General features: G+C 46.0%; 1 protein-coding gene across 1 annotated transcript in view; it reads right to left on the bottom strand.

Moving 5' to 3' along the window:
* The window catches only part of PDZRN3 (PDZ domain containing ring finger 3), a 397145-nt gene that overhangs the window by 18213 nt on the left and 356390 nt on the right, over nucleotides 1-22542 (bottom strand). The window contains exons 5-6 of the mRNA XM_068100558.2: nucleotides 3679-3769; nucleotides 2716-2814 (exon numbers count right to left, since the gene is read on the bottom strand). Of these exons, the coding sequence (XP_067956659.2) occupies nucleotides 2716-2814; nucleotides 3679-3769 (190 nt within the window). The remainder of the gene's footprint in view (nucleotides 1-2715; nucleotides 2815-3678; nucleotides 3770-22542) is intronic.

Here is a 22542-nt window from a genome sequence, read left to right as displayed (position 1 = left end):
TATCGACTGTGTAAACAAATAAAGTTCTGATGTACCATACTCTGTTGCAGAGCATTGGATCGGCCGAAGCCGTTTCTTGGCCTGGGGCCATGCTGCTGGGTGGTTTGCCATCTCTCTCCCAGCAGTAGTTAGGGCAAGAACTTGGAACTTGTTTTTGATGCCGGCGATGGCTCACGAAGGATGCCGTGGGATCTTTAACATCTACCAACTAATGCGGACACCCAGTTTGACATCCATCAGAGGGACGGCATGCACACAGAGACACACACACACACACACACACACACACACACACACTGAATCACCATGCCTGTGAAATACCGGGGTGACAGTTTATAGCTGCGTCACGATTCGAACCCAGGCTAGACCGCACATAGCTTGATATGGAGTAGCAGTTTAGAATGAAGGTTTTCTTGTTATCCATTATAAAGACATCATGGCATATGTTGGCAGGGAAAACAAAACAAAGTGATATCCCAGTAAATGAAGAATGTTGAGTGCTGATAAATAATTCATTAATGGATTGCAATGTCCAATTAAAATAATGTCCATTGTTTCAGCACATCATGGCACAGAATCCTAGTTTTGATTTGACAAGTGTCAGGTTTTCTTTTTCAGTCATGGCCGCCACAGTCTGTCCTGTGTAAGCAGCCTCAAATATTTAAAAAAAAAAAATAATTAGTGAAAGCTATTATTCTGTAGCTTATGGAGAGCATTGGAGGACCTGATGTTGCTGTGAAGGGCATCATTAAAATTTCCTGTTTTTCAATGATTTTATGATGATAATTACCTCCGCCACCAAAGGTGCATGGAGGTTATGTTTTCACCCCTGTCTGTTTGTTTGTCTGTCTCTGAACAAGATATCTCAAAAAGTTGTGGACGGATTGGGACAAAATTTGGCAGAGAGGTTGGGTATGTGACAAGGACAAATATATTCAATTTTGGTGAAGATCTCAATATGGATTCGGATACCAGAATTATTTAATTTTTCAGTGATTCTTCACCATTGAGAGATCGGGCGAAAAGCGATATATAACATGATATTAAAAAAGTCATGACTAAACTTGGTGGATGACTTGGTTAGGTGACAACAACAAGCCAAATAGATTTTGGTTCAGGTCCAGATCCAGATTCAGCCTATCAGTGGGTTACAAAACATAAACTGTTCAGCCTGGCGGAGTTATGTGCTCTACCGAGTGCCGTTCTAGTTTATACATGTACACAGAGTAGGCTTCAGTTAATACGAGTAGGTAATACTGTCGGCTTAACGCATTGTCTGAAGTAATCCGACTTGGGAGAATGATTTTTAATATGATAACATTATCGTGGCATGGGAAGGATTGGCATCAATTAATCTTGTGAAGTCAAAATCAAAACAAGTGTAAGCATGAGTAGTTGATTTGGATTTGAGTACTGTATATGAATTTTATTTAGTTCATCATATAGTTTTTGTGTCATGTGAGACAAATTTGTTCAGTGTATGCCATTCGGCAACATATACCATGGACCTTGGTGGTGTGCCATGGTTCAAGTCCAACATGTAATATCTCACCATTACTTGTATATGTCCTTGGCCAATGGGTAGTCTGCATAAACACCATTGGGCATTGGTTATTTGGCCAATGGGTAAACTGCGTAAACACCATTGGGCATTGGTTATTTGGCCAATGGGTAGTCTCCATAAACACCATTGGGCATTGGTTATTTGGCCAATGGGTAAACTGCGTAAACACCATTGGGCATTGGTTATTTGGCCAATGGGTAGTCTGCATAAACACCATTGGGCATTGGTTATTTGGCCAATGGGTAAACTGCGTAAACACCATTGGGCATTGGTTATTTGGCCAATGGGTAGTCTCCATAAACACCATTGGGCATTGGTTATTTGGCCAATGGGTAAACTGCGTAAACACCATTGGGCATTGGTTATTTGGCCAATGGGTAGTCTGCGTAAACACCATTGGGCGATGGTTATTTGGCCAATGGGTAGTCTGCGTAAACACCATTGGGCATTGGTTATTTGGCCAATGGGTAAACTGCATAAACACCATTGGGCATTGGTTATTTGGCCAATGGGTAGTCTGCGTAAACACCATTGGGCGATGGTTATTTGGCCAATGGGTAGTCTGCGTAAACACCATTGGGCATTGGTTATTTGGCCAATGGGTAAACTGCATAAACACCATTGGGCGATGGTTATTTGGCCAATGGGTAGTCTGCGTAAACACCATTGGGCATTGGTTATTTGGCCAATGGGTAAACTGCATAAACACCATTGGGCATTGGTTATTTGGCCAATGGGTAAACTGCATAAACACCATTGGGCATTGGTTATTTGGCCAATGTGTAGTCTGCATAAACACCATTGGGCATTGGTTATTTGGCCAATGGGTAGTCTGCGTAAACACCATTGGGCATTGGTTATTTGGCCAATGTGTAGTCTGCATAAACACCATTGGGCATTGGTTATTTGGCCAATGGGTAAACTGCGTAAGCACCATTGGGCATTGGCTAAAGGTATAGGATGTGGAGTTCAGCTGCATGGCAGTTTCGTGGGTGGAGAACTCTGCCAAGGTAAACTCTGCCAAAGCCTGTCTTGTGTAGAACAAATGATGTACACAACTCTTAGTGACTTGCTGTGGATAACATGTTGGCAGGTGTAAGCACAGCTTAAGAGTATTGTCTTTGAGAAAGACCAAGCATGCAGAAGCTCACCTCTGTAATGTAGATTCCCAAATCCTCCTCATCGTCTGTGCGGTAGCAAACGGTCAGGCCCAACTTCTCTTGGCTAAACATGCGATAAAGTTCAACTTCCTGCGAGTGGGGTAAGTCAAAGCGTAAGCCAGTGCAAATAACTATTAAAACTCAATTAACGACTTTCATTCCTTAACCCCGAAGTCAGGTAAGAGTAACATGCAGGTACTACTCACAGACAAACCTCTGCAGTGGTGCAATAAGGCAGAATATTTATTACAAATTCACAAGCATTTGCTACAAATAAGGAATTCCTCTTCATGCAGAATTATAATAGTTTGTGGTGGGAAAGAAGATAATGTGCTCACTATTTCAGCATGTGGCATGAAAGGGCATTAAAAAGCAAATTGAAATTAATTTCCAAATTACTTGAAAATTTGTCTGCGTTATATTATGGGAATGTTATTTTAAGCTTCAGAGTTCATTAATGTTCACACACTAGACTGAAACATGCAGATTTGAGGAAACTAAAATTGAGAAAACGAAGAGAAGTGAGGACGATAGAAATATCAAGGTCAGGCAAGTGTGGGACGAGTGCCGATATATGGGAAAAATCATGGGAGGAAATGGAAGTCAGGGGAGGAGGCTTTTATGGAGTATACCAGTGGAGTGGGGAGGGAAAAGATTGGAACGAATGTTTTTGCAACATTTGCATATGTAATAAATAGATAGCCATTTTATAAAGATTTACAAAAGATTAAAAAGAGACTGAAACGCTGCTTCAACTGCATTTGGGGCTATTGGGTTTCTTTTGTTGCAAAGCCCTATAAGTCAGGTGATCGGTGTATGTGAAAATGTGGAAATCGTTCTCTCCACATTTTAATATCAAAACACCCTCTCAGCCATGAAACAGATCAGACAAGTTTACAGGAAAATCACTGAACTGTTTATCGAACAAGAGCTGCTCTTTAGGTCATCTCTTACTTCATACTCTTGGTCTTCAGTTCTCTCCACATCCTGGTGCATGCTTGGAAGGCAGTCAATGTCTTCAAAGTAATCATCTTGCACCTGGTGGCTGAATTTAAAATGCTGTTTTCATTGACTGGTTATTACAGAAGAACATTTCAGATATTGATATTACTTTATTTTACACCATCTAGGCTCATGGAAGACAAGTGACAGAGTGTAGAAGGGTAATGTACTGATAGTGGGGAAGCACACAAACAAGCAGGTGGTATATGCATTAATGGTAAAAGAAAAGAGGAGAGAAAGGGATAGAGGTAGAGTTTTATACGAACAGTACAGAATAACAGGAGAACATGAAGCGATGAACACAAAAGCTAAAACAATGCAAAATGGCAAAATTATTCATTACAAAAACTCGAGCTTGGACAAGCAAAAATGAAATGATTCCCCTAAAACCTGGAAAGTGCAAAACGCAAGCTCGGATGACGCAATAACGTGGATTTGGACCAAGCAACATCCAATAAATTACCAAAACGTTAAATCAAAAAGTCTAGAGTCACAAGTCTTTTGGCATAGAATGAGCACATAGTCAAATCCAGCACTGACGATCAATGGGTGAGCAGGACAATGATGACACCGATCTCGTGCTGGGTGTCTTGGACTGCCACGCACTGCAACCTACTCCTGGACACCTTGTATTGTGTCATCTGACAAATAGGGTAGCTTCGAGGTCCAGCACACCAACATAAATTATTTACAGCTGGACGCTCATCGGCCTACGCTACATAATATAAAGCCCTCTGCCGGATTGGGGCATCTGGGTTAGTCTTTGGAACATGGAGAGAATTATTGCAGGAAGATTTCTGCCCTCTGGCCCAATCGTCCAAAATGTTCCAGAACCAAGGGAGGGGGGGGGGGGGGGGGACCTTGGAGAAAGGTGTGACGGACTGGGAGATATATATATATACATATACACACACACACACACACACACACACACATCTGTGCAGTGTCTGTTTTGTCCTGACTTGTCACTGAACTGCTCCCTTAAACTTATTCGAAATTGTATCCTACTTCTGGTAAGCACCGACCTCTGCAGTATGTAAGTCCGAAGGTTTTTTATTTGAAGTTAATTGAAAAAAAATTTTTTCAACTTAAGTCTTCAACTTCAATCGTTTATAAAAATATAATATCACACATATTACAAATACATTTGTGTAAAATAAAAGTTTGTATTATTATTGGTATAAATCATGACAACACAGCAACTCACATACAGTCATTATCCTCAGTTAAAACAAGTCTATCTCTATAGCGACGTGTGATGACGTTTTTTGAATTGCACAGTGGGAGTGGATAATAATGTGAAGGTGAGAATGTTTTAATAATGTGGTGGTGAGGTGTTTTTGATAACATGGTGTGTAACTGTTGGTGAGGTGTTTTGAATTATCTGGTGTTTGCTTCTGGTGGTGAGGTGTTTGCTTCTGGTGTTGAGGTGTTTTGAATTACGTGTTGATGAGATAAAGTATTTAATATATGGTACGCATATCTGTGCAGTGCCGTCTGCTACGTCGCGTCACGTCACTGAACCACTTAAATTGGTGCAGTGCCGTCTAAATCTTCAACTTAAATTGCTTATAAAAATGTAATATCATGAATATTACAAATAAATTTGTGCAAAATAAATGTTTGTATTATGATATTATGATTGGTGTAAATCATGACAACACCGCAACTCAGGTACAGTCATCTCACGAGATCTTGGAGACGACTGCAGGGATTTTTGAAGCTCCACACGGTATAAACTGTATTTATCTTTCGGTGTGGGAACCTATAGTGTGCCCCTTGGAAGTTTCTCAGTGTTTATCTTTCATAAATTAAGCGTTTGTTTGCCGCGTCGCGAGCGAGGCCTTGCAGCCTCAGGCTTCCCCCATCGAAGGTTGTTCCTTCCTTCGCTGTTTTGCTAGGTTTTTTGATTTTCCCTTCTCCCCCAAACTTCACCAAACATCTACTCTTTGTCTAACGTTGTAACCCCCCCCCACCCCCCCAATTTTATTTCCCTTTCTCCTCGTGTGTTTTTGTTCCATCGTGCGCCTCTGTCCATGTGCGCTGTCCCGCCCCGCCCCCATTATCCCCTTGCCTCCACCTTCTGCCCTGTTCAAGTGACTCGTGGTGTCCCTCTCGCCTCACTCTCCCCGTTGGTATTTTTGTGAATATAAGATTGTTCTTCACGGTTATGTTTAAATATGTTGAAACTTTCCCCTTCAGTGTTTTATTCATTGGTTTATCACAACACGCTGTTTTTCTTCCTATTTAAAAGGCTCCTTTCAATTTCCTCTTCAACTCATTCCATTTCAAAAAAATATTCAATCTCTCATAATTCTTTCTCACTACATGCTCTAAATTCTAATTCATTCCACCCCTCCTCCATCGTTTTTAAATGGATCGCTAACTTGAAAATCACAACAAACCCAATTTGTTATAAATGTTCATCTTTCATTAATCATCCACTTTCTAAACTCCCCCCTTGCCCCTCCCCTCCAAATCTCCCCCCTTGCCCCTCCCCTCCAAATCTCCCCCCTTGCCCCTCCCCTCCTAAACTCCCCCCTTGCCCCTCCCATCCAAAACTCCCCACTTGCCCCTCCCCTCCAAATCCCCCCCTTGCCCCTCCCCTCCAAATCTCCCCCCTTGCCCTTCCCCTCCTAAACTCTCCCCTTGCCCCTCTCCTCCTAAACTCTCCCCTTGCCCCTCTCCTCCTAAACTCCCCCCTTGCCCTTCCCCTCCTAAACTCCCCCCTTGCCCTTCCCCTCCTAAACTCCCCCCTTGCCCCTCCCATTCAAAACTCCCCCCCAACCCCTCCCCTTCAAATTTACCCCCCAACCATCCCTCCCAAATTCTCCCTCCTCCCACCTCCTTCTCAAAGCTGCCTCCTCCCCACTTCATCTCCCTTCTATCTCATACCTCCACCTCCCCCAACCTTCGACCTTCCTCTTCCCCCTCTCAAACAACCCCTCACTGTGCCTCATCCCATCACCATCAAACCTTTCGTCCTCCTCATCCTTCCCTTTCTTGTAACTCTTCTGTAATCTCTGCCACACTATCAACTGCTCTTCCTACCTCCCCCTCATCCTTCATCTGACCCTACCCCTCTCCTCCCCTGTCCTGCACCCGATGCTCCCCCTCTCTCCTCATTAACGGTATGGACCTCAAACATCCGGGGCCTTTGCTCAAACCTGATTGATCTCTCCATTCAGGTTGCTTCTGACAATCCAGACTTGATCTGCTTAACATAAACTTTCCTCCTTCAAGATGTCTCTGATTCCTTAATATCTCTTCCTGGTTACTCCCTCCTCCGGTATGAGAGACCTGAGCCTCGTCCTGGTGGTGGGGTGGCTATCTTTATCAAAAACTCTCTTCCTCACTCTCCTTGCACTGCCCTCTCTCCACCCCACACCCAGGAGTACCTCTGGCTACGGCTTCCTCTCCGCTCACACCTTTTGTTCATATGTGTTCTGTACCGTCCTCCAAACAGTGATGACTCCATTTACATTTCGCTGTCGGACAACATGGACCAACTTCTATCAACTCATCCAAACTCTCTCTTCCTCATATGTGGCGACTTCAACTGTCATCATGCCAGCTGGCTGGGTGTGGGTTCATCTCTCACCAGCCATGGCACCTCAGCAAAGGACTTCTGCGACTCATTGGGACTGACACAATCTGTCAATTTCCCGACCCGGATCTCAGTCAATGGAGTATCTTCTCTTCTGGACTTGGTTATGACTAACTTCCCTGCAAATGTCTGCTGCTCTTCTTCTGCTCCAATCGGTTCTTCTGATCATGTGCTTGTTAAAGTGGACATCTCTCTGGCCATTCTCAGAGAGCCTCCTCAGCGCCGACGAGTCTGGCATTTCACTCAGGCTGACTGGCACGGTCTGCAAGCAGCCATTAATCATCTGGACTGGTCGACCATCTCTACTGCCTCTGACATAAATTCTTCCTGGGAATTCTTCCAAAGCAAACTGCTCTCTCTCATGGACAGATTTATCCCATCTCGTCTTCAGTTGTCTTACCCTTCCTCCCATCCATGGTACACTGAATCTTGTGGTGAGGCAGTTGCCCTGAAACAACTTGCCTTTGCCTCGTGGAAGGCAAATCCAACTGAAGGCAATCTCAGTTCCTTCCACCAAGCTCGGAACAAGTGTGTGTCTACCCTCAGGAGTGCCAGGAAGCACTATCTCTCCACACTCAAGATTGAACTCTCAAACCTGTCTCTTTCCTCCAAATCATGGTGGCGTCTGGTCAAATCCGTTTCTGGTGTTTGTTCCCCCTCCATCCCCTCCCTTACCTCAAATGGCTACACAGTTGACACTGCACGTGACAAAGCCGAATGCCTCAACTCTGTGTTTGCCTCAAAATATTGTGGCCCAAACCCATCACTCTCTGTTCCCACCTTTCCCAGTCGAACCCAACTGCTCCTGGACTCTGTGTCCTTCTCTCCTGACAAGGTGGAGAGGTTTCTGTCAAACCTCGACTCTGATTCTGCAACTGGACCAAACGGCATCAGCCCACGGGTCCTAAAATCCTGCTCGACCGCTCTATCTCACCCTCTCTCTGTTCTTTTCACCCTCTCTTTTGCTCAAGGTCATCTGCCAGCATCTTGGAAATCAGCAAACATTACCGCTTTACACAAAAAAGGTGCAAAAACAGTTCCTTGCAACTACAGACCAATCAGCCTGCTTCCAATTATCAGCAAAGTCATGGAATCCATCATTGCTTCGGATATCAAATCCTTCCTCTTCTCCAATGGCTTGATCTCTGATCATCAATTTGGATTTAGACCAGGTCATTCTACTCTGGACATGTTGCTTCTGCTGTCTCAACAATGGATGGAGGTCCTCAATGCCAAACAGGAAATCAGAGCTGTCTCACTTGACATATCACGTGCCTTCGATACGGTCTGGCACCCAGCTCTGCTCACCAAACTCTCCTCCTATGGTATCCATGGAAATCTCCACTCATGGCTTGCGGACTTCCTCTCTGGTCGAAGGCAACGTGTGGCCCTGAATGGATTTCTCTCATCTCCCCTTCCTGTTCTGGCTGGAGTTTCCCAAGGTAGTGTTCTGGGCCCTGTGCTATTTCTGGTCTTCATCAATGATCTCTCCGACTCTCTGGAAAATCCTCTCTATCTCTTTGCTGATGACTCCACTATCTGCCGCTCCATTCCTCATCCCTCAGATCGGCAGTCTGCAGCCTCCTCACTCTCTGCAGACCTGGAAAAAATCACAGACTGGTCAAACAAGTGGAACATGTCTTTCAATCCCGACAAATCGCACACTCTTACAATGTCTCTCTGAAAGGACCGACTGGAAAACCCTCCCATCTACTTTCTCAACAATCCTCTCCAAGAAGTTCTGTCACTCAAGCTTTTGGGTCTCACTATCTGCCATGATCTTTCTTGGGAAAACCACATTTCCAAGCTGGCCTCCAAAGCCAGTCGCCGACTGGGCATCCCCCGTCGTGCGAAGTCCTTCCTTGGCACACCTGAGCTCCTCTCCACATACAAGGCTTTCATCCGCAGCTCAATGGAATACTGTTCCCCGCTCTGGGCCGGTGCTCCTGCCTCACACCTAGCTCGGCTTCACGCTGTTGAAACCAAAGCTTTCAGAATCATTGGAATCTCCTGCGATGAAGTTAACTCTGAGGGCCTTTCACTCACTCACCGCAGTCAGGTTGGTGGTCTTTCTGTCTTCTACCGACTCATCTCCGGCCTTGCTCCCCCAGCTCTCTCTGTGCTCTGTCCCCCCAATATTCCTTCAGGTCGCACAAGATCTGCGTGCAACCCTCTTATGGTTAAACTGCCAAAATCTAGGCTCTCTGCTCACCTTCACTCTTTCATTCCCCTTTTCTTCCGCCTCTGGAACAAACTCCCCCACTCCCTTAAATCCCACTCCTCCCTCCAGGTCTTTAAAACAGCTATTCACCACCATCTCTTATCTTTCCCCATCCAAAACCTTGATCTTTTTTCCCCCTGCTAATTCACCCCAGATACTTGTTTTTTTTGTTTTTGAAATTCCAACTTCTTTCCTGGAAGTCCTTGCAGTGTTCATATGTTTTATACCTCTCCCACCTCCCCCAAAGCCCTCCCCCTCCCACATTTCTCCCATTGTCCCTGCGCTCAAATGTTGTGATTGTGTCCTTCCCCCTCTCTCCCCATCTTGTATGCCGCTCCCCTTATTTTTTTGTGTTTTGTGTGTCGGTTTCACTTTTTGTGTGATTAATGTTAGCTCTTTCACGAGCCTCGATCTTGTATACAAAAAAAGAAAAAAAGAAAAAAGAAAAAAAAAGTCATTATCCTCAGCTAAAACAATCCCGTCCCTCAGTAACGAAGCTTGGTGAGGCGAGCGCAGCGAGCTGATCCACATTAGGAAAAAAAAAAAAATAAATAAAAAAATATATATATATATATATATATATTGTTGCGGATATGGGATTTGGCCTCCATCCATATCCGCTTGTAAATATTCCCCTATTTCCCCAATACTCCCCAACTATCCCCAATCCCCCATTCCCTAGTCCCATTTTCTGTAAACAACACTCTGTAGCCCCGACCTTCCCCTATTTCCCCCATTAAATGTCGCACCCAGGTTCACCGCATCTCACGTAGACAACTATAGGACATCTTGCTAGTTATTCTTAGTCTATGTCAGTTAAGGACTCGTTTCCATTAATTCTGACTCTTCGTTGCACCAGAATGTGATTGTATGGCACCGTTAGAAAGTTTAGGACCTCCCAATACCTCCCCGCAGCTCTTCCTCATGGTACAACAACAACTACAACAACAGCGGCGGCGGCGCGGGGAGTGTGCGTCCTCACTCCGGCTTGGTTAGCCGCCATTGAACATGTGCTCCGACGGGGTTACCATGCAGGGGCTCGCTGTCAGCTCCTCGTCAAGGGCGGAGCCCGGTAACCCCCCGCACCCAATAAGAAGCGGCGGACCAATTCCATCTGGGGCGGAGCTAACGAGCCGAGGGCGTGTCACTCCCCGCTGGGCATGCGCAGGAAGACGGATGTGACGTCAGATGCGCCTCAGCTTGGAGAGAGAAGGATGCCACCTCCAAGCGCTGAATACCTCCCCGCATCTCTGGACTGGACCGAGCTGTATCCTGTCCCTGAGCCAAGGTGCACCTTGAGCTATCGACTGCCTGTCCTTCCCAGCCATCAATCCCCGTGTAAGTCAGTCTTGTCCCGTTTGTCTGTGGTCTGTCGGGAATAAGATAAGACTGTGTCTAAGTGCCCATCTTGCTGTGCTTTACCTCTTACCGTGTAATCTACCCGTTTCTGCATCACCAATTATATCCTCCTCCGGAGGTCTTGAGAACTGTACCCCTTGTGTCGTTACATTAATCCCAGCCGTTGTGTCCTTTCCTTCATTGATTTAGCATAGCGCGATTTGGCCAACGTTCGAGTGGAATCGGGCGGGATAGGGTTCTAATCGGGGAGTAACTGTGCGGACGCGGTAATACCAAACCGCTCGGTAAACTAACATCTAACACCGCGTCTGTAACAATTGGTGTCAGGAGTGGGATTCGGACCTGGGACTAAATTTGTTAGGCCCAAATTTTGGAACACCAATTGTACTATTAGAGTAACAATTGGTGTCGAGGAGTGAGATCGGACCCGAAGCGCGCTTAAAGCGCTCAAAATTATAAGTGACCGAAATTTGATTGTGTTTTACAAAAATAAAAACACGAATTTTGAAATTCGCGCTATGGCAGATCAAGACGGCTGGGTTCCGGTAGAGGAGAGTGAGGCAGGTTCGATCCAGGACCAAATTGAGGGACATGAGGAGAGCGAAGCAGTGAGGGTGGCAGGTTCGCAAAATAGCGTCGTCGCGCACGAGGTTACGGGCGCGCAAAATGGCGCCTCGCACATGGCCACGGCGACCGCGCCCGCGACCGTAGCAGCGCCGTTGGTGGATTCAAACCTTTTTTTTCCTGCAAATGAGGGCCCTTATGGGACAAATGGGAGACCAAATTGGAGGTTTGAAAAACAGTATAGAAGCTCAGGGTGAGCGATTGGAGGGCCAAATGGGGGTAATGAGGGACGAAGCGAGGGGTACCGGTGAGGGATTAAAACATGGGTTAATGGGGGTAGAAAACAGAATGGCCGCTCAAGAGAATCAAATGGAAGGGATGCAAAAGGGGTTAGAGGGGTTAGAAAACAGTATGGAAGGCAAATTGAGGGACATGAGGAACCAAGCGGAAAGGGAAGTTTAAAAAATGGGGCAGCAGATAGAGGGGGTCAGAATGGGGGTAGAAACCAAACTGGATGCTCACAGGGAGGAAATGGAGCAGATGAGGGTGGCATCTGGGCAGGAGATGCAAGTGATGGGAGAAGAGATCAGAAGAGGTGTGAGTGAGGAGGTCGGAGGAGTGCGCGAGGAGGTGAGGCACTGTAAGGAGCACATGGAGAAGGAGGTGAGAAAGGGGACTGTAAAGTTACAAGGGGGCATAGAGGACCTGACGCAGGAGGTGGAACAGCTGACGGTGGGACAGACTGAGTTAGTGGAGCAGGTACAAAGGAACACTGCGGTACTAGGAGGGTTAAAAGCGACACAGAAAGAACTAAAAGACGACTTGATAGCGACGAAGAGGGAATGGCAGATGGTACGTGAGGGACTGACAACGAGGTTGGACGAGGTGATAGAGGTAATGGAGACGAAGGACCGGCAGGTGAGGACGCACATGGAAACGGTCAAGGTAGCCTTAGAGGACGAGCTTGAGGAGACGCACCGGGAAATAAAAGAGGTGAAGCAGAAATTAGAAGAAGTGGAAGAAGGGGTGAGCAAAATTAAGAAGCGACGGAGAGGGGATAAGAAAGAGATAAAGGAGGAAGTAAAAGAATTGGTCCAAAGTCTGTGTTCGGATCGTGATGATGTGCTCATTAACCGGATGAGGGATTCGCAGGTGATGGAGGAGAAGCGAAGAGGAAGAGGACCCGGTGTAAGTGGTGACCAATATGGTCGTGCGTATGATGCGCCAGGTGATTTAAGAAGCTTGGGGGTCGAGATGGACCCGGGTGTTCGTGAGAGGCCGTTGGTGAAGTGTGCGACAGGTCTGGTGTGCGAAAGAGGAGGTGTGCGAGAAAGTCCGACTCTGGGGTGTGTGAGGAAAAAGTGCGTGCCAAGGAGTGAGGGTGCTGTCGAGAGTGAGTCGGTCGTAGCGCGTGTGCGAGGGAGCACATGGAAGCGCGGTGTGGTAAGTGTTACAGAGGGTGTGACGGGAGAGTGTGCGCGAGAAAGGTGTGTGACGGACAGGTGCATGGGGAAAGAGTGCGCTGTCAAAAGTAAGGAAGAATGCACGCCTGTGGTGAGTGTTACAGAGGGTGTGACGGGAGAGTGTGCGCAAGAGTGTGCGCGAGAGAGGTGTGTAACGGACGGGTGCATGAGGAAAGAGTGCGCTGTCAAGAGTAAGGGCGAGTGCGTTGTCAAGAGTGGAGGTGAGAGTAGTGAGAGTGGCACGGAGCGTGAGTTGGTTGTGACAGGTGAGCGAGGATGTACACCTGGAATGGAAGGATGCACACCTGGAATGGTAGAGCGTGAGTGGGAATGCACGCTGGAATTGGTAGTGAGGCACGTGGTTGGGTGTGCGAGTGAGAGTGTCAGGCCTCAGATTTGTTACTGCTTAATGCTCAATTATAAATGCCGGTTGACTGACGTATTACCACGTAAGCTATGTTATAAAATGCTGTTCTATAATGTTATTTCATGAGTTAATAAAATGTATTCGAACCTTAGGTAGGCTGCTTGAATCGTAGACATAAATCCTTTGATAAATTGCCAAAAACATTAACTGTTTTGTTTAATGACAGTGACGCCTGAGTTACAATGAGGTTTTTGCTTCGCTTTCATTTAAAATGAGGAAAGGCTCGCTTCAGTCGTGTTGGACAAATTGTATACGTGTGCACTTTCGAGGCTAGATAAGGCCGGTCGTAAAATCCCTATCATGATTCTCAGACGGCGCCTCGAGCCGCGGGCAGGAGAACGCTCACATGCGCGTGATTTTGCGTAACACTAGCAGAATGTTTAGGTTGCAGACATAAAACCTATCGTGAACCATATATATTTTGTATTAATCACAGCGACGCTTGACTCTGTATAAACATGCTCTGAATTACTCATTTTGAACAAACCCATATACTTTATGGGTTTGTCGAAGCCAAGAATGCACCCTCCCTTTAATGAGTTATATTTTCTGCCTCGTCGGAGTTTTGAAATCACATCTGGTCCGAATGATAAGGTGCGGGCTGCACTCCCCCGAATGACAGAGCGGATAACGGTGGGGGCTAGGAATGACGGGGAGGGACTCTCGCCAGTCGCTTTGTTCTCTCGGAGATTTTCTGATAATCGTATTCATATATAAATGAATGAGAATCAATGTGTTTTCAGGAAGGCTTGACTTGGCATGTTCTTGCTGTAGCTTGCTGTAGATGTCTGTCTCCTCCGGATCCGTATAAAGTGTTATTTTAATAAAGGTCTCGTCATTCTCAAGCCTGTTGGTGGAACTCTACTTCGATCAGAAAGACAGATTCTGACATTTGGTGCCGTGACTCGGATTGCAGCAGACAGAGGACAGAGAGAGCGGACCCCGAGCGACAGAAGGAAGGCTGTCCGAACGCCGGGACGCCGGCACGTCGTACCTTCCTTCCTGGAGCGGGTTCAGCCCGTTCCTTTCTGCCTTCTGCTCTGCCTGCTCTCCGAACAGAAATTGTAAGTAGAGGCTCATTTCAGGCCACAGAATGACGTGTCTTTGTTGAAATCACCTGGATATCATTTAAGAGTAACGTTACAATATTTGCGCTGGATAAACATTAAGAGTAAAGCTAAGGATAGATTTAGCGCTGGATATTATTTAAGAGTAACGTTACAATATTTGCGCTGGATATTATTTAAGGGTAACGTAATAATTAACAAGGACGAGGGGGAAAGTGAGGTCGGACAGCCGTAAAGGTTGAGTAGGCCGAGAACTTTCCAGGAAGGAACAGCCCAGAGACAAGATGGGGTATGCCATTGCATGCCAGGGAACGAAGGGCTGTGGCTAAACTTAGACGGCCAAAGGGACATGGCCAGGAAGGGTGAAATGCGTAGGTACCAGGTAGGTTTGACAAGAAGGTAGTGACAACTACGAGGTCAAGCCAGGAAGCTCTAGACTAAGTTCTAGACAAGAGGTCCAGATAAAGCAGGCCAGGATCTGGTGGACAAGAGAAAATAAATAAGCTCACAGGAAATGGGCCAGGTGGCCACAGGGTGAGAAGGACAGGTTAGGTTTTGAAATATTGAAAATTGAAGCAGGAGCTGCATTGTAGGAATTTGAAGCTTCAGAGCCAAAGGAAGCAAGTTCAGGAAGCAAAGTTCAGGACAAAACAATTAAGGAGGTAGTTAAACAAGTAAATCAGCGAGTGATGCCGCTGGACCAGATACCAGACCAAGACCCCCCACCCCCCCAAGACCTGAGCTCAGTCCCAGGGCTCTAGGCAACACCCCAACACCCCGCCCTGCCTTCCCTTTTTTTTTTTTTTTTTTTTTTTTTTTTTTCTTTCACCTCAACCAACCCCCGTCCAACCCGTCCCAAAAATCCTTTTCCTTGAATGAGAGACGTAACATGAATGAGCAAAGATTGTTTGGGAGTGGCTGGAGAAAGGCATGATTTGAGTCGATCTGAGTTTCGCGCGAAGAATGGGAGACTCACTCGTATATGAATGAGGAATGAATGTATATTGGGATGTTAATTGACGTGTGTGTCTGGCCAATGTGTTTGTCTGTGTGTCATGTGCAAAGCAGAGGGTTTCGGTGTGAAACTTTGTAAGCGATCTGCTCGACTTGGGGGAAATTCAGGCCGGGAATGTCCATTTTAACGTCTATCCGAGAGAACAGGCGAGGTCCTGAACTGAGTCCGGATTTTCATCTGTTTGGGAGTTGTTTGGGAAGCGAATTGATATAAATCGGGTCAGGAAAGCACCCGGAGTGCCCTTGTCGATTTACTGTTGATATGAAGCGGTTTCTTGGAGATGGTTGCAGAATTCGAATCAATATGTGTGTTTTACTTGAATTGAAGAGTTCATTCAATGGCAGATATTGTGTATTGTATGTGTGGGATGTATCGCTGAGGCAGCTCACCTTTGGAATTGGTGTCATATAGTGCATTTTGGGTCAGAGAGGTCAAGCGTCGGAGATCCTGTTAGCTAGGGATGAGTTCTGACAGCTCAATGTTCTGACAGCTCACATGTCAGGTCGCAGATTTGTTATGACAGCTTTTCGCACTTTGTTATGACAGCCGACTGCATGTCCCAACGCGAGGTAAACCCCGCCGCGAACGCGAATAGAGCGGCGTGCAGGGAGTGTTGGGATTCGTGTGGAGGCACGAGGGTGCGCGCCAAGACGGGGGGGCGGCGTGGCGTCATCGCGTTGAGATGGTTGTGCCAGGTCGATCGGCGATCTCTGAATTTAAATCGGATTTTTGTCATGTGTGTTGTGAAATTAAACGTCTATCCGAGAATCCTGGCAATGTTCGTTTAACTAAAGTGTGGTACAAACCTGTGTTTCCGCCGTGCGGCTCCGTGGAAGTTTGGGTAGAGGGATATTGGGTGTTCAGACAGGAGCCGAGCGAGCCGCGAGTCACGGGTGTGCTGTATGAGATTTGCTCAGAGTGCTGGCGATAACTCGCCCACTCTCAGAGGAGGATGTGTGCCCAAATGCATTGTGGGTCATTTCGACTTTGCTGGATGTCGGACGTTCATGTCAGACGAGCCATGTCGGAATAGTGGCCGGCTGCGACATATATGCCAGGCAATGTCACAGGACGAATACGTTACTTATAAGATGGATTTTTATTTAAGATGGATTTATAAGATGGATAGATGGATGGATTTATTCAAGATGGCTAAAATAAACGATTTCAAGACAGAGTAATTAATTTCCGGAGCCAAGTTCCAACAGGAAGTCTTGTTCATACAGTAAGGTACAGTGCGGAGTGGCGGCTGGAAGATGCATCGATGCATTTGTGTTGACCAATTCGAAGTTTGACCTTTTAAAGTTTAGTTGACCTTTGTTCGAGATATGCAAGGGAAAGGTCAGAGGTAATTCACTAACCTTGGAAGAACGACAGGCGGAGTCAGCCCTTCCTCTTAAGAGAGTCTACAGGGTGTTGCTTTAACGACAGGATATATAGGACTTAAATCTGGAGAAGATGGATTTGAGTCACGTTAAATGGAGGACATTTGTGAGGATGAAGAGATGCAAGTAACGTGGATTAAATTGTGGTATCACGAGTTGGGTGCCAGAGATATTGTGGTTATTATAACTCACTGATTATAGGGGGCGCCGGGCGCACCGAGTACAGATCGGGTTGCATGATGGAGCACGCATGCATGGATTTTGGCTTTGCGAGGCTCCGGATAGAAATTGGCATTTCGATGCTGTGGATTATATTGTACCTGCCCGGAAAGGTGATGTCCTGTGCTGGGGCTGGCGACAGGCCTCTGTTATTTGTTTGTCTGTCGGTCTGATTGTAAGTCTTTGGTACTGGGAGGGCTAATTGAGTGCTCAGGCGTCATTGTTCCATGGAGGCAGGAGCTGTGAGTCACAAAATGTAAACGGGAACTTTGTGTAATCATCAAGTTTTTCCATCAAGAAAGGGGTGATGAAAAGTTATTTGTTTTAGTGTGAAGTAGGTTGGTTGCTTATTTGTCACAGTAAGATGAGAGTTGTGTTTTTAAGCTTGGTCTTTGAATGAATTGTTGATTGGAAAAGTGATTTCTGATCGCTGATCCGATCTGGTTTTGAATTGTTGATTTAATTTTGAATTGATTGGAGGTAATAAGGATTTGTGTTGATTTCCTGATTTGAGTTGATCTGGAAACAAAGACAGATGGGATTAATGTGTATATCAGGAACATTTTGGAAAAGAAATATGGATATATGACATTACTAAAATATAACCAAGCAATTGAGAGTTCTTGGGTTAATGGGATATAAATAAATGCATCTACAAGTTGATGGTTTATAAAAATTTAGTTCTGGATGATACTTAAACGATGAACAATGTTGGCAATATACAAAGAATGTGACTTGTTTTTTGGGGGGAAAACATGTGGTTTAAATTTGGTTGGCTAAGTTTTAAAGATGGAGATGTTTCGCAGAACTCTTATGGTTATTTACATGAGTGGTGGACTATTCCATGGCGAAGCATTTTCCAGTTTATTGAAAGTTGGATAAGAGGGAGTATCCAGGAAAAGATGTTCAAGTGAACTTGGTGCTGTGAAAAGAATGTCGAGTTAATGGAAGTGTTTTGTTCGATTAATTTTGTTCAATTTGTGTTCAAATGACCATCGATGTTGGGGGCAAAGTTATGGGTGAATTTGGTGAGTGGGTTTGGGGCAAACGAAGATTAATTTAGATTTATCATAGTTAAGTTCGAGGAAGTTGATTTGAAGCCAGAATTTTATTTGGATGCCAGAAAGGAGAAAGGAGATGCTGAAAGCCAGAAAGGAGATGCTGTTGTCTACTCTGAATGACAGGTGGCGGTATCCAGGGCGCTGAGGAGTTTGTTCACGTTGTAAAGTTTGTTTATTTAGTTTGTTTATTGTAGAGAAGAGTGCTTTTGGGATTCCGGAGCCAGAGTGGATAATTTGAGAGTAGTAGGTGGTCCTTGTGGGCTTGGGAGTGAACTGATTTGGGTTTAATAGGCACAAGCTGGTCTAAACAGGGTGAGGAGGATGGTGTGATTGATGATGTCAAAGGAGGCGTTGAGGTGAGGAGAATGAAAATGTTGAGGTTGCCGGCATCAGAGGAGAGAAAAGGTCGCTGGTGATTTTGAGGAGAGCAGTTTCAGTACTGTGGCTGGAGCAGAATCCGGATTGGGATGTTTCATACAGGTTATTGGCAGAGTGGTGATGTTTGAGTTGAGTGGCCACAGCACGTTCCAAAACTTTTGACAGAAAGGGTAGATTGGAGATGGGTCTGAAGTTATTTAGGGTGTCAGGGTTTAGTCCAGGGTTTTTCCAGAATGGGGGTGAAGTTTCACGAGTTTTTGGGGAAATCGGTATGTGAAGCTGGATTAAGTTGGAACTGCTTGATGAGCCATGGAGATGGATTGGGTTTTGTTGTTGGTTGTCTGGGAGTTCGGTTGTTGCATTGCCAAAGGTTTCTGTGTGGTGGACACACTCGTTGGCTGTTGTCTTGTGTGACGTGGGTGGAGATGTATGTGGCTGTGTGTGGCTGCCTGGAGGGGAAGGCGGCTACAGTGGTTGATATTGGTTGTGGGTTGTCCGGGGTGCTTCGATTTGCATAAAGGGTGAAGATTGGGATATTACATTATTTTGAGTAAGTATTGGCATGAGTAATTACAGAAGTAATTATTAGTTATGAGTAATTAGTGGTATGAGTATTAGTTATGAGTTCCAGGTGTTGAGCTAGTTATGCTAGTTATCCAGCTAGTTATGAGTAAGTGATTATTTTAGTAAAATTACATGTTTCGCTGTGTTGTGGATCTGGGAACAAGCTAGTTTGATGGGTACCCTGGGGTCTTCGGCGTGTCTATGTGTTTGGCTGTCTGTCACACCGGACTCTTGAATGGGTTTTCATGAGACGAATTTCAGACATAACAGTGAGAATCTATTTTGAGCGAATCACAGTGGGTGAGGAAAACATTGTGTGTGACCAGACACCAGAACTGACCAGAATTGAAATTGGAAGTAGACCAGGTTATTTCTATTATTTGTTTATTCGTGAAAATAAATAAATAATAGGGGGAGGTTAATGGAGGTTAATGGTGGTTTGTTTGTGTTAATGGAGGTTAAAGGTGGTTGGTTTGTGGTAATTCTAGTTGAAACTCTCGCTGAAGTAATTTTCGTTTATTTTTATTTTTTGATTCGATTTGAGAGTTGAGATGATTGATTTTTTATTAATTTTATAATTTTATTTTTATTGATGTTGGAAACAGGTAATGGGATGCTGAGAGAAGGATTGAATTTAATTTGAATTGGACTGGATTAAATGGGATTGAATTTAAAAATTGAATATTGGATAAAATTGGATCCACTTGAAAAAAAGTGGATTAGGAAATTGGAGAAAAGGTGTTCTATGAAACTATGAATTGAATGAATTGAATCTATGAATTGGAGACCTGTAGACCAGGCGCTCCCAGGAGATTTGTGGACCAGGTGTTCCACCAGAGGAAAAAGACCAGGTGTTCGTGGAGCACTTCACCTGCAAGAACGCCTTGGAACCAAGGTGGAAGGGACCAGTCCAGGTGTTGCTGACTACACCAACGGCAGTCTTTTGCGAGGGCAAGACTTTGTGGATCCACGCCACGCACTGTAAGTTGGCCATACAAGCACCAGACACTACACCACAGCAACCACAGTAAGGATGGGCCTAATCATAGGTACAATACTATTGATAGCGACAGCAGCTAGGGGAAACTCCGATTCCAATAGATGCGAAAACGAAACCCGACACCTCACCGTAACATGGGGACAAAGAGTATCACTACCATGTTTCGAACAGAAAGCCCTGCACACAAATTGGGTAAGCGTAAAATGGCTAGCACTGTCGGCAGGGCCTGGACGCGTTGGCATTGTACTACAAAAGGTACGAGAGTTCCGGGAAAACGGGCGAGCTAGCATTGAGACCTTGGCCCAACCAGGATACCAATGGGGAACCCCTGATTTTAAGCTACAAACACGCACACGCCTAGGGAAAGACATGACCATGCAGGTCCGGTGCAGCGTCTGGACCCCTGGCGCGGCCAGGGGCGAAACTAAATACACACCATGCATCGAATACATACTCACGCCACACCCCCAGAATAAGGCCCCAAAGAAGGGGGAAAACACATATTGGAAAGTGGCCAGGGAGGTGGCAACAATTCAAAATAGGACACACTGCTGGTCGTGCATGCACTTTCCCCAAGCAGGCACCACAGGAATACACATGATAGTGCTACCTCTGTCCCTCAATGACCTCTGCTCACAACCTATCGATTCCCCATGTTTAGTCACCACGCTGGAAAGAGAAGGGGTTGACAACGGCAAGAGTTGCAATCGACAATTTAATTATCGCCCGTCAATGATTGCCCATGTGGCCGAGAGGCCTGCCCCCGTCTGGGTCAAACCACAGAAAGGGACGGTCTGCCTCCAGGGTTCCGGCCACTTGCGTATGGGAGAATCAGAATGCGCCTACACTCTCCCCGGGAAGCTGGGACAAGGGAGCTCGGGGATTACATTACGAATAGTACTGCAAGATAAACGCAACCACAACATAACGGCTATAACATTCTCTAGGGGGGTTAGTAGGATTAATGGGGTGGTAAGGGGAACCCAGTGCTTATCCACCCACCTGGTCCCACCCCATGGGACAATGTTTATATGCGGCGACAAGGCTTACCCCTATTTACCAAATAATTGGGGGGGCACATGTTATCTGGGTTCAGTCCTTCCTGACGTTGAGATACTGGATGAGCTAGACCCAAAGTCCTTGGACAGGCGTTATAAGAGGTCAGTCATGAACGAAGATGGAACCACTAAACTACACGGGAGTCTATGGGAAAAGGTGTTTGGTTTCTTCTTCCCAGGAGCGGGCACAGTCATGGATAGTTTCCGGATAGATAAATTGGCTTTGGCCCTAGAAAAGGTGGCAAACGACACCGCTACGGCTCATGACATACTATTGGATACGGTGATTCACATGCGTACAATGGTGATGCAGAATCGGGTGGCTTTGGACATGCTCTTGGCAGAGAAAGGAGGGGTATGCGGAATAATAGAGGGAAAATGTTGCACTTACATACCCGATCCATCTGAAGGAGTGTCAGCCGCAGAAGTGAGACTAAGGGAAACTAGCCACGCCCTGACGATCGATCGGATCGCACGCGAAAATTCTTATACATTTAGCTGGCTCACTGACTGGTTCCAGGGATGGACGGGCACCATAGTGAAGTGGTTATTGACCGCACTGGCTGTGATAATCGGGGTAGTAATTTGGGGGGCACTAATGAAATCTCTAGTCCTCCTCTGTATGAGAAAGTATTTTACAGGATGGAAAGTGAAGAAGCCGCCGACAACGACTATGGCTCTGACCACAGAGGCCGTCGACCTGAACGGGTCCTTCAACAAGGCAGTTGCGACCGGCGCTCCAGAAAATTGCATTGAATTTTGTAATGACTGTGATACTTGTGTGGATCCCATGTGGGAACTGGCTGCTGCCTGTAACGGTGTATGTGATGACTGTGATACTTGTGCTATAAACCCCTTGCGTGTACTGGCTAACGCTGCTTATGTATTACAAGCTGACAGCTGCACGCCCCCTTTAAACCCAACTATGGATCTGATTGCGACGCTGGGTCTGGCGGTCGAGGGACCCGACGTGGATATCCTAGACCCGCAAGCCGACCAGGCGCCCATGGGAGACTTTGACATAAAGGAAGTCCCTCTCTTTTCTTCAAATGTTTCGGATCTCTTTGATCCACATGTTGCGGATCTCTTTGCTTCAAGTGATTCGGATTCGGATTTTTACGCTCTGTACCCTGACCAGGAAATTGAGACACAAGATACTGACAATACTATGTATTCCCCAGAACAGCAGCACGTGAGGGACCTCATGGGCATGACCGTTGATTAACTTCGAAGATCTGCAAGGACTGCGTCTGCAAAGGGTGGGGGGAGCCAGTTCCGCAGGGGAAGTGATGCACCCTCTGGCGGAGCAGAACCTCATCTGGACCAGACGTCTTCATTGTGGATCCGAAACGTTAATGAACTTTCATGTTTTGAGCCCTCAGGCTCCAAGCACGCACCACACGACACGTTCCCCAAATGCACGGGCGA

The sequence above is a fragment of the Myxine glutinosa genome, chromosome 12, assembly GCF_964187855.1.
Source record: "Myxine glutinosa chromosome 12, kmMyxGlut1.1, whole genome shotgun sequence".
Taxonomy (NCBI): Eukaryota; Metazoa; Chordata; class Myxini; order Myxiniformes; family Myxinidae; genus Myxine; species Myxine glutinosa.
Note: the sequence above shows the minus strand (reverse complement) of the source record. Positions and strands in the feature narration are given on the sequence as shown.